At 58.9% G+C, this 17,126-nt stretch overlaps 1 protein-coding gene across 25 annotated transcripts in view; it reads left to right on the top strand.

The window, feature by feature from the left end:
- ABLIM2 (actin binding LIM protein family member 2) overlaps positions 1-17,126 on the top strand; it is a 150,719-nt gene that overhangs the window by 25,816 nt on the left and 107,777 nt on the right. For all 25 annotated transcript variants that reach the window (XR_003432307.1, XR_003432306.1, XM_027103800.1 and 22 more), the window contains exon 2: positions 15,494-15,637. Coding sequence is in view for 23 of the 25 variants with exons in the window: in XM_027103800.1 (XP_026959601.1) it covers positions 15,494-15,637 (144 nt within the window). In the remaining 2 variants the exon portion in view is untranslated. The remainder of the gene's footprint in view (positions 1-15,493; positions 15,638-17,126) is intronic.

Raw genomic sequence — 17,126 nt, 5'->3', positions numbered from 1 at the left:
TGGGAGCTGAGCTCCATGGGGGCATTGGTGTGAGGGGAGGAGAGCAGGCAGCTGAGGGTCAGGCAGACACCTGGAGAGGCACGAGCCAGGCCCTGGGCTGATTTCTACCCAAGGGTCCCAGGGGCCAAGAAGCCCCTACGCCAACGTGCCCATCTCCTGGGAGGCTCTTCTTGCAGCGTTGTGGCAGATGGTCCCATGCACAGGTGTCCTGGCCTCCGGCCAAGGTGGGCAGGAGGCACCAGGCCCGTGGGGGACCCTGGGCGGGGGGATGCCGGCCCTGGGGAAGTGTGGCCCAAAGGCAGAGGGCCGGCCCCCTGCCGGGCGCTCTCCCAGGGAGCCAGCGGGCTTGGGGTTTGCGCCCACGCTGTCCTGGGTGGGGCTCGTGGGAGGGGGAGCAGGTCCTTCCGAGGGTCCTTGTGACTGTCCAGTGCTGTGCTGTTTCCAGAGCCGAAGCAGCGCCTGCCCAGTGGATGGATGGTACCCACAGCTCCTCCTGCTACAATTCTTTCAGACGCCTGGGCAAACCCTCAGCCTCCCTCGTTCTCAGGGGATACCCATGCTTTGCGATGGACTGTCCGTTGCCCTGGCCCCTGCCCACCTCCCACCCCAGCCCCGTGTAGCCGAGGGCGCCCGTCCTCCCGGGAATGTGGACTGGCCTCGCCCCCTTTCCAACCTCGCACAGGCCGTTCCCTCTGTCTGGCTCACCCTTCCAGCTGTTGAGCAACTAGCCGCCCCTTGGCCTCTGAATCTCCCGGGGTTCTCTCCTCCAAGGGATCCCCTCGACCCTCCGGGAGCTCGCTCTGTGCTACCCTCGATCGGGCCCTGGTTGCCCACCGTGCTGCCCCTCGTTCCCCGTCTGACTCTCAGGCTGGGAAAGTAGGGACGTGACAGTTCCTGTCTCAGGTGTGGTGCAGTGTATGGGACTTGCTGGGTGGGGACTGCTGTCATTGTTACCGACACTGTTGTCGTTTCTGCCCTGAGCTGGGCACGGGCCGCAGGGCGTAGGTAGCTGCAGAATGAACGATTGGAGAAACTCTTCTCACTTACAAGCACGAGGGGCTGCCATTCTCCGCCTGGGATGCATCATCTGTCCCCACTTGCGGGACCCGTGGGCCTGGCGGTGATGCTCTGCTGCCCCGGGGTTTGCTGCAGGGGTACTGGTTACCATCCCCTGTCCGCTGGGTGGAGAGCTTCAGACCAGGGTGAGTCATGAAAGTCAGATCAGGCCAGGAGAGTCCCCGCTGGCTGCCAGCACCTGCTCCGACCCTTCAGAGCCGATGGGATGAGGTATTTTCTGCTGGGTGCTGGTGGAGGGGTGACGCGGCCCACCCAGGGCCTCGGCAGGCAGAGTGGTGGGAAATGTGACTCGGGCTGGAGGGCGTGGCCCCTGAGCCTCTCAGCTGTGGGGTCCTGGCCCGGGCTCACTAGGCTGGGTTCGCACCCATCACGTGCACGATTAGCCGGGATAATGCCTGCGGGTTCTACGCTGCGCGCGCTGGGGGCAAGGCGGTGCTTCCTGCTTCCGTAGCTGACAGGTCACGTCGCATTTCTGCCCCAGGAGATCTTAAAGATGAGCCTAGCAGAGGGGCACCAAGGAGAACGGGGGTCACCTAAGGGACCAGGCTGTCAGCCAGACCCGGGCAGGACCCCAGTGCTGCCTTCCATGCCCAGCGGCCTCCCGTTGGTCTCCCAAGCGTCCCAAGCCTCAGTTTCCCCTCTGGCACGCTGGGGCCGTGGAGTGGGTTAAGCAGGTCGGCCCCAAACTCATGTCCACCTGGAATAGGGTCCACCTGTGACCTTATTTGGACTAGCGTCTTTGCAAATATAATTAACATAAGGATGGAGATGAGGTCATCCTGGAAGAGGGTGGGCTCTGAATCCAGGGACTGGTGTCTTTATAAGAGACAGAAAAGGACACACAGAGACGTACAGAGAAAAGACATCCATGTGAGGACAGAGGCGGAGATGGCAGTGATGTGGACACAAGCCCCCAGAAACTGGCCGATGTAGGGCAGCATCCTCCCCCAGAGCCTTTGAGAGAGCGTGGCCCTGCCTACGCCCTGGTTTCAGGCTTCTGGGCTTCAGGCTTCCAGACTGGGAGAGAATAAATGTCTCCTGATGAAGCCCCCAGCTTGTGGGGCTTTGTCGCTTTGTCAGGCAGCCCCAGCACACGGGTACTGGCTGGGAGGGGCTGGGAGGGCTTGTGGGCTGCGCCTGGCACACAGGACAGTGGATGGTCCCGGCCCTCCCCCAGTCCCTCCCCCACTGCCTTTGCAAAGTCCCTTTCCCGGACGCCTGGGAACAGGTGCAGTCTGGAGCCGGGTGGGAGTCTATTTCGGTGTGCTGGGAAGGGCTTGGCCCGTCCCTCCTCGGGCATGAGGGTGGGCAGCTGCCACGTGACCCTCTGGCATGTCCCTCTGGAGCCATGTTGGCCTCAGAGGCTCGAGCCCTCGCCCAGCTGCCGCCGGCAGCCTCCAGGGTCCTGGCCCTTCGGGTGGAGGCCACAGTCCATGGGGATGCCCAGAGGAGGGACAGGTAAGGCCCACACTGCCCTGTCCACTGGGACCACCAGCCCAAGAGGATGGCTTCTTTTCTAACTAGAAGCCTCCAGTCCCCCAGATAAGCTCGGGGTCCAACACGAGGGGGGCAGCGTGAGCTCTGCCTCTGTTTATAAAGGCACAGAGGACCGGCGCTCACGCACGCCGACTATGCCCAGCCTCGGGGACTCTCTTGTGAACTCCTGATGACAGCCCTGTGCAGTGACCCGTTTTACAGATGGGCAAGCTGAGACTGGGGGAAGGGGAGGGTCTGGTCCGGCGTTGCACCGTGGTGAGTGTTGCAGCGGGATCCTGTAGTCTGGCCGAGTCCCTGGGCCCTCGGCCTCTGCGCCTTCCCGCCCTCCCTTTCTTTCCTTTAAGGCGGTTCTTGGTTCTCGACCGCGGGTGGCTTTGCTCCCCGGGTGGACTTTGGCAACATCTGGAGACACTTCTGATGGTCACAGCTTGGCAGGGGCAGGGGTGCCCCAGGCACGTGGGGGATGGAGGCCACGGACGCCGCTCACCCTCTGGCAGTGCACAGGGCGGCCCCACAGAAGAGGGGTCCAGCCCAAAATGTTAGTTGGGCCGAGGCTGAGAAACCGGCCTTAAGGAATATCGTAAAAGACTTCAGTCCTTCCGGCGTTGACGCAAAGAACAGGGCCCATCAGCCTAGTTAGACGGAAACAATAAGTAACTTGTAATCCACTCAAACCCCACCTGTTGACAGGTGAGAAAGCTCTGGGGCAGGGTCGGGGTGGGAGAGTGAGATGGCGGAGGAGAGGGGGAGGGACAGGGAAAGGAGCTTGGACCCCCAGAAGCAGAGAGGTGGGTGGAGCCTCCGTGAGCCCAAGGTGTGCAGGGGCTCCAGCCGGGGTCCAGCCTCCAGGCTGAAATGCTCCCTGGTCCTCAAGCCTCCGTCCGGGCGCGAGGCTCGGTGCCCAGCGGACCCCTCCTCTCTGGGCAGCCACAGCAGAGCCTTGCCCTCACTGGCGTCCCCCTTTCTGGCTGCGGAGTCTGTCCAGAGGCAGGATCCGGGACCCGTCATCCATATGTCCCCGTCAGCATCCCACACGCGGAGAGACTCAGGAGATTTTTATGGAAGGAAGCAGCTCTGGGGTGGGGCAGCAGCAGTGGCTTTGAAGCCAGACCAGTGAAGCTTCCAGCCCTGCCTCTGGCCTGACCTCACTGTGGCCCTGATCAGGGTGCTTCCCCACTCCGGGGTGGGGCTCAAGGACCCACTGTAAAATGGGGGCGATTACATTCCTCCCTCCCAGGGTGCTGTGGCCCAGCATCGCAGACCCTCCATCTTTGTCCCACCAAAGCGTGTAGCTGTGGGTGGCCCCTGGCCTGGCCAGGCTCAGCCCCCCGTGGAGGTCTCACTCCAGGACTTAGGGCACCAGTTGGCTTGGGGTCAGGTAACATCCCCCAACCTGCTCAGTGTACTGGATTGTTCTGAAAATAGCGGCAGATTCCAGGAGCTGAGACATGTGACGATGTTCATTTCTCAAATGGAATTTCCATGCGGTGGTTGGGCAGGTCTCCCCGCTCAGCTGAGAACGCAACGCCCTTCACTCCCTGCCGTGCTTTCGCCAGATGATGGGCAAAGGGCAAAACAATATAATATTAAAAATTGCACAAACCCGGTGAAATATGCACTGTTGTTCCCGATTCACCGATGAAGAAATGGCATCTTGTGATAAAAATAGCAGTAAGGGAAATGTGATTCTCTTTATGTAAGATTATCATAAGAGCTAAAAGTAAAAAAAAAACAACTCTATAACTTTTAGAAGAAAATGTAAGGCTAAGCCTTTGTGATCTCGGCTCGGACAGTGGTGTCTTAGAAATGACACTACGTACACAAACGACAAAAGAAAACGTAAATGAATTGGATTTCGTCAAAATTAAGCACCCTTGTGCTGCAGAGAACATTATGAGGAGGATGAAAACAGCTCACAGAAGAGGAGACAATATTTGCCAATCGTCTGTCGGATGGCAGGCTTGTATCTAGAATATGTAAACAGCCCTTATGACTCAGTCAGAAAAGAACCAAATTCAATGGACAGACAAAGGATCCGAATAGACGTTTTTCCAAAGAAGATATTCAAATAGTGAACAAGCACATGAAAACATGTTCAACATCATTAGTCACCGGGAAGTGCAGATCCCAAACCACAGTGAGACAGACTTCACACCCACCAGGGTGACTGCGATGAAAAGGACCAACAGTAACCGATACTGGCAAAGGCGTGGAGAAGCTGCTGGGGGGAAGGTGAAATGGTTCAGTCACTCAGGAAAATAGGCTGGCATTTCCTCAAGTGGTTAAACAGTCACCAAGTGACCCGGCAAGAAAGGGAAACGTGTCCACACAAAAGCGATGGTTCGTGATGGTCAGAGTGGCTTACCTGTAACAGCCCCAGAGCGGACACTAGCCCCGAATCAATGACGAATGGGTCCATGTGGTATGTTCATGTAGTGGAGAGTTATTTGGACATGAAGAGGAATGAAGCAGTGACACCTGCTGCAACGGGGGTGGACGTTGAAAGCGTTATTATGTATATATATCTGTAGGATATGGGCTCCCACACTGCAGTGTCTCACGGCACACAGCCTGGAGAGTGAGGGTCCCTGGTGGGATTAGCTCAGCCCTCACAGACCCTCTCAGGGGGAGTTGACAGCTGGGGCTTGGGATCCTGCAGGCCTGGGTTCCAGTCCCAGCTGTGCTGGGTGCCCATTTCCAGCTCTGTGACCCGGGTCATGGGTGGGAATCGCCCAGCGCAGTGCCTGGCCCTTAGTCTGGGCACAAGAGCTGAAAGACGATAGATATTGTCACTCAGACTCTTAATTTTCACCCCCGCAGGGCGCTGTACTGTGCTCCGACTCACCACATGCATTCCCTGTTTCCCATTAGATTTAAGGAACCTTTACGGGGCATCTTCTGTGTGCCGGGCCCGAGGCATACGTTGTTGGTCCAGTGGTGGCCGCCCTGGCTCACGGCAAGGTGACACCAGGGACACGCACTGGCCTGGGAGCCCAGAGACCCAAGCCCCGGTCCTGGCCTGGCCTCAGACTTGCCATCTGTGGCTCCCCCTGTGTGTGGGGAGAGGGGATGGGCCCAGGTGCCCGCTAAGCCCTGACCTTCCGGAATGCTGCCTGTGAGGTCCTCAGACGCCTCTCCGGTCAGGAAGGGCTGCTCTTCCGGCGATGAAATAACACCCTCCAGGGACGTGGGTGGCCAGGGCACCTGGACCAGCTGCTAGAAGCTTCAGGAGTCTGTGAGTTGCTAGAAACTCAAGCTGAAGGTGACTGGGCGCCCCTGTGGGCAGCCTGAGCTTCCAGGGGGCTGTTCACTGCCGTGTTCCCCCAGCTTCTGCCTCTGGAAGGACCCCCCCCCCCCCAATCCAGCACACACCACCCCTGCCAGGCCCCTGCCACGTGCCAGCCTCCAGAAGCCCAGCCGGGGGCAGCGTCACTGTCCCACTACAGAGGAAGACAGGCTCAGACCGGGGGCGGGGAGCCGGCACGTCCCAGGCCCCGCTCCAGCTCTTTCTCCCCACAGGGCTGGTTTCCTGGGGCCATCGCAACAAAGAACAGACATTATTCTTGGACAGTTTTGGAGGCCAAAAGTCCGAGATCAAGGTGTTCCCAGCGTGGCTTCCTTGGCTTGCAGATGGCCATCCTTCCCCCTGTGCTTCACACCATCTTCCCTCTGTGCGTCTCTGTGCCCTAGTTCCCCGTTCATAAGGCCACGGTCACATTGCATCCAGACCCACCCAAATGGCCTCACTTTAACTCAGTCACCTCTGTCCAAATCAGGTCACATTCCGAGGTGCTGAGGGCTAGGACTGCAGCACGTGAGTTTGGGGGACAATCAATCCATCACAGACGAGTTCCTTTCTGTGGCCTCGTAGGAGCTCCCCCCAGCGTTTTCCAGCTAACACACTCTAAGAGTGAGGGAGACAGGGCGGCTCACTGGTTTTCCTTTTCCTGCCACCCCTCCTGTACCACCCGACCCCCAGCCCCAGCCCGGAGTAAGGCTCATTTCAGGCTCAGGGGGGCTGCTGGTGACCCCATGGCCATCTCTGTATGGCTGAGAGTCCGAAGGCTCCCTTGCTTCAGGACAGGAAGAGTCCTGGGGCTTCAGGGACTCTACCCCACCTCACGGGGCCCCCGGGGGTCTGAGCTGAGTTGGCTGGAATCTAGAAGCCAAGCTCTTCTCGCTCAGCTAGAAATCCCTTCTGACTCTTCTGCCTCCCGGGGTCAGTGGAGTTTAACCTCGTGAATGTCCCCCAACCTCTCGGTCATGGGGGGTCTTGGGACCCTGACCTGCCAGAAAAGGACCCAAGCATCAGTACCGCCACTGTGGGCATGGGGACCCTGGATTCATTACCCCAACTGAGACACGTTGGATAGAATAATTGTGCTGGGACAGCAAGCAGCGCCCAGGATGGTCCAGGGGAACTGGGTCATTTGTTCCCTGGCCCGGCATAGGTCTTTAGGGGGACCCGGCAAGCAGACAGGAGCCTCCAGGGGTGTTTCCACCTGGGGAGCCCAGACTACCGTCTGCAAGTCAGAGGCTTACTCACCATTGTGGAGAGGTGACCTGACTTGTCCGAGGTCGCACAGTCCGTGACCCAGGGGGACGATGGGCAAGTCCCCTCACCTGCCGTGCCTCGGTTTTCACACCTGGAAAATGGGTACATGTCCTTACAGGATCACTGTGCTATGGGAAACGCTCAGCACACAGTGGATCGGTACAGAAGAGGCCCTGGATGGGGGCCTTGAAGACTGAGCTGGGTTTTCACAGGCAGCGATGGGCAGGCACAGCACCCCCAGGAGGGCATGGTGGGAGCCAAGGCTGGCGCTGGGACCCCTGAGGACAGCTTTGGGAGAGAGTCTGTCTGACCCCCACTCCATCACAGAGCTGTGGCTGCCCTGTACAGATGATAGGCGAGGCCCAGGGGTGAATGGCCACCCAGAGCCCTTGGCCCACAGCTGGCCTCCCATTGCCCTCACTGGTTGGACCTTCAAAGCCTCCTGGGAAATCCTCTTCCTGGTCACTGTGAGGTTATCATGTCTGGCTGTGGGGGTCCTCGCATGAAGCAGGAATCTGGGGTTTTCCCCGCAGTGACTCCACCTGAGCTCTGCCCTTGGTCGCTGGGGGCCAGGACAGCTGACCTGCAGTCTAACCTGGCATCTCCCCGGGCTAAGCAGCTGGGCCCCAGGCGCCTGGGGGATTTAAGCAAGATAGCCTCATGGGAACTGGCTAGGACAGCTCTGGTTGAATTTGGAGCAGGCAGGACCAGTTTCTGGAACCAGACCCAGAAGGTAATAAACTTGTCCCAGTGCAAAGAGAGCTCAGAGCTGTCTTCGCTGGATGGAGGACAGATGAATGACGTGCCTGAAGAGTCAGAGAGGTCTGGCAGTGCAGGGACAGCCTGAGACCCTCACAGCCGGCTGGCTGGGTCCAGGCTACTGATGGCCCTGGTGAGAACAGGTGGGAACAGAGAGCCGCTTACTGGCTCCTGGTTATAATTAGCCGTCAGCCCTTAAGGAGGCTAAGATGGAAGTAATGACGTGTGATTTGGCTTGATTTTCCAACACGTAACGCTTGGGAGGGCGGGAAGGGAGCTCCCGGCCTATTCCTGAACCTATAGAGGACATCCTGAGGGCAGGGGAGACAGAACCCCTAAGGCCTTTGTGTCATTAACTCCATGTTTAGAAAACCAGTCTAAAGAAACCCCTGTGCTGGAGGGCGTGCTAGCTGCAAGGATGCTTGTGGCCACGTGGTATGTGAGAGCCGCCTCCCAGCCAGGCCTGGCTGAGCGCATCTTGCTCTGTCTGCACTGGTACCCAGTCCTAGGGAGCCGCACTTCTCAGACCTGGCCCCTGGCCCTGGGGGACTTCAGGCCAGAGAGGCAGATGGCCAGTAGGCAGGGGCCACCCAAATTGGTCAGTATTGTGATAGAGATGAGCACAGTGATGTGTGCTTGCTGCTGTCCCAGAAGGCACCTGTGCCTCTTGTGTCACCTCCTCCTGGAAGCCCTCCCTGACTACACACAGGTTCACCTCCCCACCGCCCTGTGCCTCCCGCCATAGTTCTCTGCTCATTGTCATGGTTAGAAAGAAAGGCCTGAGGGGAGGCGAGAACGGTGAGCCTGGGAGCCGCTCTAGGCAGATGGGACTCTCAGGAGAGGGTGTGATGCACGGTCTTCCAAAGCTTTCAACAGTAGAACAGAGTCATACATGTGGAAACCCCAAGCCAGCTGTTTGCATAATACAGGGAGCAGGGTGGAAAGCTCTACAAAAGCTCCCCAGCTGATGGAGCATGCATTCCAGTTAGATCCCCAAGGATGCAGGGAGCTCCACCTCCTGATACCAAGGTGGATTTGCCTCAAGAGCAAACCCTGGAAAACAAGCTGAACGTGGGCTGTTGGTCGTTGGCCAACCCAGCAGTGCCTGCTCGGGGATCCAGCATTAACTGGGCCCTTCGAGAAGGGACAGGACCAAATGCAGAGCCTTTGAGGGAGAGCGGAGATAAACAGCTGAAAAAGTCCCCAAGGACCACAGAACGATGTGTGCTGTGCTGTCTGGGAGGTGAGACATGAGGTGAATCGCTGGAAGAAGAGGGGCACCTGCCCCCTCCACGCCCACTCCCTGGGCCCGGTATGTCCCCTCTCCTGCCGCCTGCCTACGCCCGTGCCTGGCCAGTTTGCATACCCGCCTCCCCGGATGCCCACCAGCTTCTCTGTTCCTGTTTGGTGAACAAGTGAGCCCGTGATTTGGGACTTGCAGACCAGCAGGTGGCAGAGGGGATGGTGGCATCAGACACCTGAGGGGGGACCCCAGCTGAGTCCCTAATCCAGCCCCGTGGCTTTGGGGAAATCCCCGTGCATCTCTGAGCCGCCATGTCCTCATCTGTGAAATGGGGGTGACAGGCCATTCCTGTGGGGTGTGGTATGGACCAAATGATGGCCAGGGCTGGGTCTGTTTTGTTCCAGTGGAATCCGGGCACAGAGTAGGTCTCAGACATTTGTTGGGTGAATGGACGAATGAACAGCAAACAAGAAGAAGCAGAGCTTTACTGTTTGGTGTTTGGAGTTGAACGCGCGTCGGCCGAGCACCCTGCAGTTTTGCCGTCAGAATGAGGTCGAGGTGACCTGCAGCAGTTTCCGTGGTTAGGGCCCCGGGAAGGGCCAGGGCAGACGCTCCTTGGCAGGAGAAGGCAGGGCCCGCCGTGCTCCCTGCACAAGTGAGGATCCCGTGCAGGAGAGATGGTGGGCACGTGTTCAGGGGGCATCACAGCTGGCTCCCAGGTCCCACGACAGGAGCACATGGCACGTTTGCTTGTGTGTCTTCACTGATGCCAGCTTGGTGAGTTACTGTGAACAAAGTGGGAAACCGCACCCAGGTGGGTCTGTGCGAATGGAGTGGAGGGGAGAATGGGGTGGGTAACCCGGCCAGAGGCGAGCTCTCCCAGCTCGCTGGGCAGAGGGTGTTGAGGCCCCATCTATCAAAGTAAAGAAACCTACAAGCCCCCTGACGCTCTTGCCCGGGGTCCTGGGGGTCTGCCCGCCAGGATGGACATGGAGCTGAGAACTTGACCTTGACCTTGGCAGTGGTGCCTGTGGGGCTCAGCCACCATGCCTGCTTCCCAAAGCAAGCACCAGCGAGGCCCAGTGCTGGATTTGGGTGGATCCCATTTGGAACATCAGGACTGGCCTCAGCTGGGCCAAGCGCTAGGGAGCAGAGGGCAGTGTCGAGAAGCCCCCACTGATCCAGAGATCGCCATCAGACCCTCTCTGGAGGGAGCAACTGTGTCACCTGCACCCCGTCACAGTCCTTGCCTCCTGTGCCTGCCTTACCCAGCGGGCGCCCACGTGGTCGCTGGCCTCATGTGTGTTCTCCTCTGACCCAGACAAGGGTCCCACATTTAGGAATACCTACCCCCATTTTATAGAAGGGAAGACTGAGGCTCTGTTTGGTCATGTTGGCCTGCCCAGGGTGACAGCCAGGGAGGGGGGCAGCTGGGGTCAGTGCAGGCTGCCCCCCGTTCCTGCTCACCCACCCGGCCGCGGACCGAGGCCAAAGACAAACCTGGGACAAGCTGCCGATGAGGCTGCTGAGGGAGCGAAGGTGTGGCCCCTCCCGACAGCCTCTGCCCCTCCCCACCCCCAAGTCACGGGTCTGCCTCTGAGACCCGGAAGGACTAAGCCAGCAGCTGCTGGTCCCCGCACCTGTCAGGCACTGTACCAGAAGCTTTCTCCACTTCACTGGATTCTACACGATGCCTCCTGAGACCAGCCTCCAAATTAGTCGTGAACAGAGGCTTCTCAGAGCTCAGTCAGCTCTCAAGGTCACGCAGCTGCCCCTGGATGGTGGGTGGCTTCCCAACCCGGCCCTGCCGGCCGCCGTCCTGGTTCCTCCAGGCCTCGTGTACCTGGGGGCAGATCAGGACTGTACCCGGAGGGATTATAGAAGCGGGATCACAGCGACTGCCAGGGCAGACCCGGGGAAGCCACGTCCCTCCACTGTGAACGTGAGTTCTGTGTTGATGTTACCGGTAATTGTTCTTTTCTTCCCGGCAAGGCTCCCCAGGCTGGGATTTCATTATCTCGGGGCGATTAAGTAGTCACGGCCCCATGGGATTGATCCTTTACCACTTGACTTTATGTTTTACGTTATTATTATCATCGCAGTCAGAGACTTGTTAAATGAAATGTTACAGCCGATCCAGAAGTCGTAGAGAAATGAGCCTGCTGCCTTCAGGGTTAGGTCTGGAGTGTGGTAGTTCGTGTCTCTCTCCGTTTCTCTCTCTAAGTTTTTTTTTTTTTAATAGACTATTTCTTAGAGCAGTTTTCAGTTTATAGAAAAATTGAACAGAAAGTAAGGAGTTCCCGTATACACCCCACCCCAAATCCCCAGTTCCCCCGTTAGCATCTGCCTGTTAGGTTGTTGGAATGTTTGTGTGTGCTCCATTTGTTACAACTGATGAACCAGTTTTGCTATATTATTATTAACTAGAGTGCACGGTTTCCATCAGGGGTCGCTCTTGGTGTTGCGTGTTCTCTGGGTTTGGACCAGCGTGTAACGACGTGTATTCACCCCTGTGTGCCGCCTGCTTGTCCCTCCCTCCCCACCCCTCACAACCAATGATCTTTCACTGTCTCTGTGGTTTTGCCTTTTTGATGACGTCATAGGGTTGGAGTCACGCAGTGTGCGGCCTTTTCAGACTGGCTTCTGTCACTTAGTAGCATGCATCTGAGGTGCCTTCAGATGGCTTCATAGCTCATGTCTTGATAGTTCTTGATGTAATGAGGTCTGGCCAGAACTGCCGCATCCCTGTCTAGGGGCCCACTCCTGTCCTGTCCTGCCACGGGAGGGTCCCGATCCCTCCTTGCTGCAGTCATGTACCAGCTGGGCCACCGCTTCTTGGCCCCAGTCCACTCGCCGGGCGGCAGCAGCAGTGACCACAGCACTTGCTCTGCCGGCTGCTGGGAGCACCAGTCCCCTTTGCAAAGCACCCAATCGGGCAGCTTCAGGAGGTTCGAGGAGTAAGTCCATCCTGAGGGGTAATCAGGCCCACACCTCAAATCCACAGGATTCTCAGGCTGGGATCCCAGGGCCAAGGGGGCAGATGCGGGTTGGAGGGAACACCTGCGCGGGTGGTACCTGCACGGACGGCCCCCTCTGTGCAGTGTCTACTTTCCACCACCAGGGGGCAGCACCCTGCCCTCTCGCCTGCCACCAGAGGCCCCAGCAGGTTGTGGAGGACGCGCCAGGCGGGCAGAGTTGGTGCTTCCATAAAAACGATCCTCTTAAAGCAGCTTTCACCCCAAATCAAACAGTATTTCCAGTAACCAGGAAACTGGTGATGTCAGGCTGTGTATCCTTGAAAATGACAATGGCTATTGTGTATTGAGCATTTATGGTCTGCCGGACCCTGGGCTGCTTGCTAGACAAGCATTTCTTTCCGTGGTCCTAGCATCCCCTGGGGCAGATGCTGTGAGCAGAGGCCGGATGGCAGATGGACAGACGCCTGGGAGTTCCAGGTTACTGCATGTAGGAGGTGAAGCTGGGCTGCACCCGGCCGTCTGCGCCCAGGGCTCTGACACCCATCCCCCACCACCACCACGTGGGTGGTGGGTAGACCTTGCCTGGCTATCCATGGAGACGTGAGGCACATGGTCCTTTGTGTGCGTGATGGATGAAAAGGTAATAGTGTTGAAGGTCTTTGCGGCCACGCCCTCACATCCTGATTTAGCCTGTGTGGACTGGGTGAGTCAGGAGCCCATCAGCCCCGTGTGAGCCCTGGGGCTGCCCTTGCACAGCCGTGAGCCGGCTCCGCCTGAGGTTTCAAACTTCAAGTCCAATGGCTCGTTCCGCACAGGGAGTCCTAACTTCTAGCCCAGGACATCCTTGCTCTCTGCCCCCTTTTACCAATTTTACTAAGTACTGGATGAGGCAGTTTCTGTGATCATCGTATGTTGACGCTTAAACCAGAGTGGAAATGTCAGCACAGCTCCCAGGACGGCAGACAGAGCTCTGGGGCCCTCGCTGGGCTCTGCACGGTCCAGTCTGCCGTCTGGTCCTGACGCCCTTGGAAACGCAGGCAGGCCTTGACCCTGGGCCTGGGGTACTAAGGGCGACACCAAATGATTTTTTTGTGCCCATCGTCTCCTTTTTGGCACCTGTGTCTCCAGGCTGTGTGGCTTTTGTCCCCAGACAGCTGACACCTGCTACCCTTGGGGTCTTCAGAGCCTCCTCCTGGAAGGCCTGATGTCCCCAGCGTGGCCCAGGCCCTCCTCCACGGTCAAACTCCCCACCGCAGACGGGACCCAGAGGAGGGAGCCCTGTGCTGCTGAAGCGGGGCTCCTGGGACGGGACGGGGTCTGGTGGGCCTGGGGGGCAGGCTGGAAACTGGATGGAGAAGTGTCCTCCTCTATCTGACAGCCACCTCCTCCGTTTTTACAAGAATGAGGAGACCTTCTGGGGCTGATACTCAATCAGTGCTGGGGTTCAGCGATTTTGTAAATGTGTGTGTGTGCATGTGTGCATGTCTCTGTGTGTGTGTCTGTGTGTATTTGTGTGTCTGTGTGTGTATCTGTATGTCTATGTGTGTATCTGTGTGTCTGTGTATGTGTGTCTGTCTGTCTGTGTGGGTGCGTATGTATAGTTGTGTGTGTATGTGTGTCTGTGTGTCTGTGTGTGTGTATCTGTGTCTCTGTGAAAGTGTATCTGTGTGTATACATGTGTGTGTCTCGTGTGTATGTATGTGTATATCTGTGTGTCTCTGCGTGTGTATTGTGTGTGTGTGTGTGTGTGTGTGTATGAATACGCTTAACTCTCCAATGAAGCGTGGTGTATCTGGGGCATCCCAGGTGGCGGGTGTCTTCTGGGCCCGCATCACCTCCCCAGGGCCCCCCTGTGGCTGCAGCGGTGTACAGGTGGATGGTGTACCTGGGCCTGTGGACTCCCTGCCTCAGGTGCCCACGGCTCCCTGGCTCTTTCAGCCTCTGCTGAAACCTCAGAACTCATTCAGCCCAGGAAAGGGAGACAGGCGTTCCAGCTTGGGGGCACCCCTCACTGGGGCGACGGGAGCAGGACCCGTGCCCCGGCCCCCTTCCTTCTGAGGGACGCCCTGGAGGGGCTCCGAGGGGGGGTCCAGCTCAAAGCATGCCATCACTGCCCCCACTCCTTCCTGCCACCCAGGGTCCCCTAGATGCACCACCTGCACCCCACCCCTGCCTCAGCCTCAGGTCGGTGACCCCAGACCCAGACGGGAGCGTGGGACTGGAAGGTGTGGATCTAAGCGGAGACCCACGCTTGCGAAAGCCAAAGGCTGTTTGCTCAGAGCTGGCTGGGCGGGGGGTCAGCCTCCGTCACGTGCCTGGCGGAGACCCAGAGGCAGGCAGAGGAGTGGGCAAGCTTCCCAGTGGAGAAGAGGGGGCTCAGGGGCCTCTGATGGGGGCTGGGGGGCTGCTGCAAGGGGTGTCCCAGGTGACTGGCCAGAGGCAGGCTGCGCCTCCTTGGGCTGGTCCTGAGTGGGGGGTGGGTCGGGCTGCTGGGGCCCCGTCGTGGGCTGTGCTCTCTGCCCGCGGTTCCACCGCCTCCTTGTGCTGGGACGGAGCTGGTCCCCAGCCCCTAGGCTGTGCTGGGACGGAGCTGGTCCTCAGCCCCTAGGCTATACTGGGACGGAGCTGGTCCCCAGCCCCTAGGCTGTGCTGGGACAGAGCTGGTCCCCAGCCCCTAGGCTGTGCTGGGACGGAGCTGGTCCCCAGCCTCTAGGCTGTGCTGGGACAGAGCTGGTCCCCAGCCCCTAGGCATCCCCCGACCACAGCTCTGCCTCTTGGCCTGCAGCTGGTCCTCACCTGGCTGCCGCCACTCCTGGGCTGGAGCTCCCCGAGCACAGACCCGCCGTGGGCCCCAGCGTCCCGCACGCCGCCCTCCGCGGGCACTGCCCAGACCCCAGGAGCCCCACAGTCGGGCCCTTTGACCGTCCACCCTGACCTGTCCCTCTGGGGGTCTCCAGTGCCTCCTCAGCCATCCTAGGTCACGGCTGGCTCTAAGGGGGACAGTGACAATATTCAGGTCCCTGTCCCCAGGGCACAGAGGGGATTCAAAGCGAGCTCACAGGAGGATGTGGTTATTGCACTCTCAGGAGAGGGGACCTGGGTCCCTGGCTGCAGAAGGACTGGCCAGCTCACCAGGCCCCTGAGGGCCACAGTCGTGCCAGGTCAGGGCCGCAGGGGGATCGGCTGCCCTTTGGGAGGTGGGCACACAGAGGTGGGGGACAGGACCGCTGTCGGGGTCTCGCATGACCTGACCTCCGCTGGTCCCCCGAAGCCCTGTGGGTTGTGCTGGGAGATGCGTCGGGCCCCGAGTCCTCGCACAGTCGCTGGTTTGCCCACTGGTGCCTGGCATGTCCCGCTTTCTAACACAGCGCCTTTTCCCCACAGTGTCGGAGCCCCAGGCTGCCCACAGTGCCCCGGAGAAGCCGGCCAGCACGGCGATCCTGTGTAACACCTGCGGGAACGTGTGCAGGGGGGAGGTGCTGCGGGTGCAGAGCAAGTACTTCCACATCCAGTGCTTCGTCTGCAAAGGTGAGCGTCGACCCACGTCCGCGATGGGGCCAGGCACAGCCCTGCCGTGTGGCCGAGCCCGCCTCCCAGCTGCCACGCTGGGCCCCAGAAACTCGTTAGATCTGGGATGCTGGAAAAACGGATCCCAAACCTTCACACAACAGCGTGATCTTTTCAGCGTGGCCCGTGTCCCCTGTGGGGGTGACGGGGGCATCTGCCCAAGGGGGAGGGCCAGAGGACGAGGTCCAGGTCCCGGGCAGTGTCCTCGGATGGCCGTAGCCACGTCCGTGATCCACTGGCCAGAGCAAAGTGGCCGCTTGGGCCCCGTCGCCACACGGTGAATGGCCGTCACTGGTGGCATGAACTCAGCACCTCAGGGTGCACAGGACCTAAGCTGGGCCACGAACCTCGGGCGCCCCTGCACCCTCCCAGAGCGAGACTGAAAACATTACTGCTCACTCCAAATGAACGCGGCTTTTTCTCCGATTATAAAAAATAACATGACTATCCCTAAATTCAGATAATACCAAAAAGATAAGAAAGTAAAACAAATCACTTGAAGTCCCTCTATCTGAGCCAGGCTTTGCTCGGGGCGTCCTTCCAGCCTAACCTTTCTCCCTACGCTCAAGTTACTACATATTCTGTCGTGCACAACGGGGTTTCGTGTGTTTGCATTTAGTTTCCTGAGAATAAATGAAAAGTAGCATTTTGGGGAAGGGATGGGCAGATCAAACCAATCTGACACAGTGTCCAAACCCAAAGAATTGGCAGTTTTAAAGAAAGAATTCTTTTAATGGCCCTGCAAACCCCTCCTTACCTCTGGACAGCAAGCGGTGTCGTCACAGCCTGCTTTCCTGCGGGTTTGAAACGACGTCCAGAGAGGCACAGACATTCGCATGTGGGCCTCGACGGGCCGCGGGGGCAGTGAGCCCCTGGGCTTTATGGGCAAAGATGGGAAATACGCCACGTGTAAGATAATCCAGCCATGTGGCTTTTATCAGCGCCACGGGGCCCGTTAACTGCCTGGGTCCCCTCAGCCCACCATAGTCTCAGGAGGCCCTACTGTGCACCAGGCCCGGCTTTGGAAACCGCTAAGTAGGAAGGCGTGGGATTTAGCTTTGACAGGTGAGGTCTGGTGAGGGGTTCAATCTCCCAGCTTGCCGGGAATAGTTGGGTGTTAGTGGTAGAAGCCACGTGCTGGGAAGGTGGCCCACCGGGAGGGAGCTGGGAACTTCCAGAGAAGGCTTCCCGGAGGAGGTGGCGTTTTGGCTCTAAGGTCAGCCAGAGAAAGAAGAGGAGAGCTGGGCCGTCGGAGGCGGCCAGGCCTGTGCCCGCGGTGCGGGGCGCAGTGTGGAAGGTGCAGCGGGGCCGAAGGAGGGGGACTGAACCTCAGGGGCTGCCAGGGAGCCTGCCGGTCCTGCCGAGGAGGCTTCCTTCTCTCACCTTCTCTCACCTCTGCTGAGCGCTTCCTGTGAGCTCAGTGCTTTCCGTGTGTTTTCTTCCAAAGTCC

The sequence above is a fragment of the Aethalodelphis obliquidens genome, unplaced genomic scaffold, assembly GCF_003676395.1.
Source record: "Aethalodelphis obliquidens isolate GAN/ISIS:26980383/991018 unplaced genomic scaffold, ASM367639v1 scaffold6, whole genome shotgun sequence".
NCBI classification, from domain to species: Eukaryota; Metazoa; Chordata; class Mammalia; order Artiodactyla; family Delphinidae; genus Aethalodelphis; species Aethalodelphis obliquidens.
Note: the sequence above shows the minus strand (reverse complement) of the source record. Positions and strands in the feature narration are given on the sequence as shown.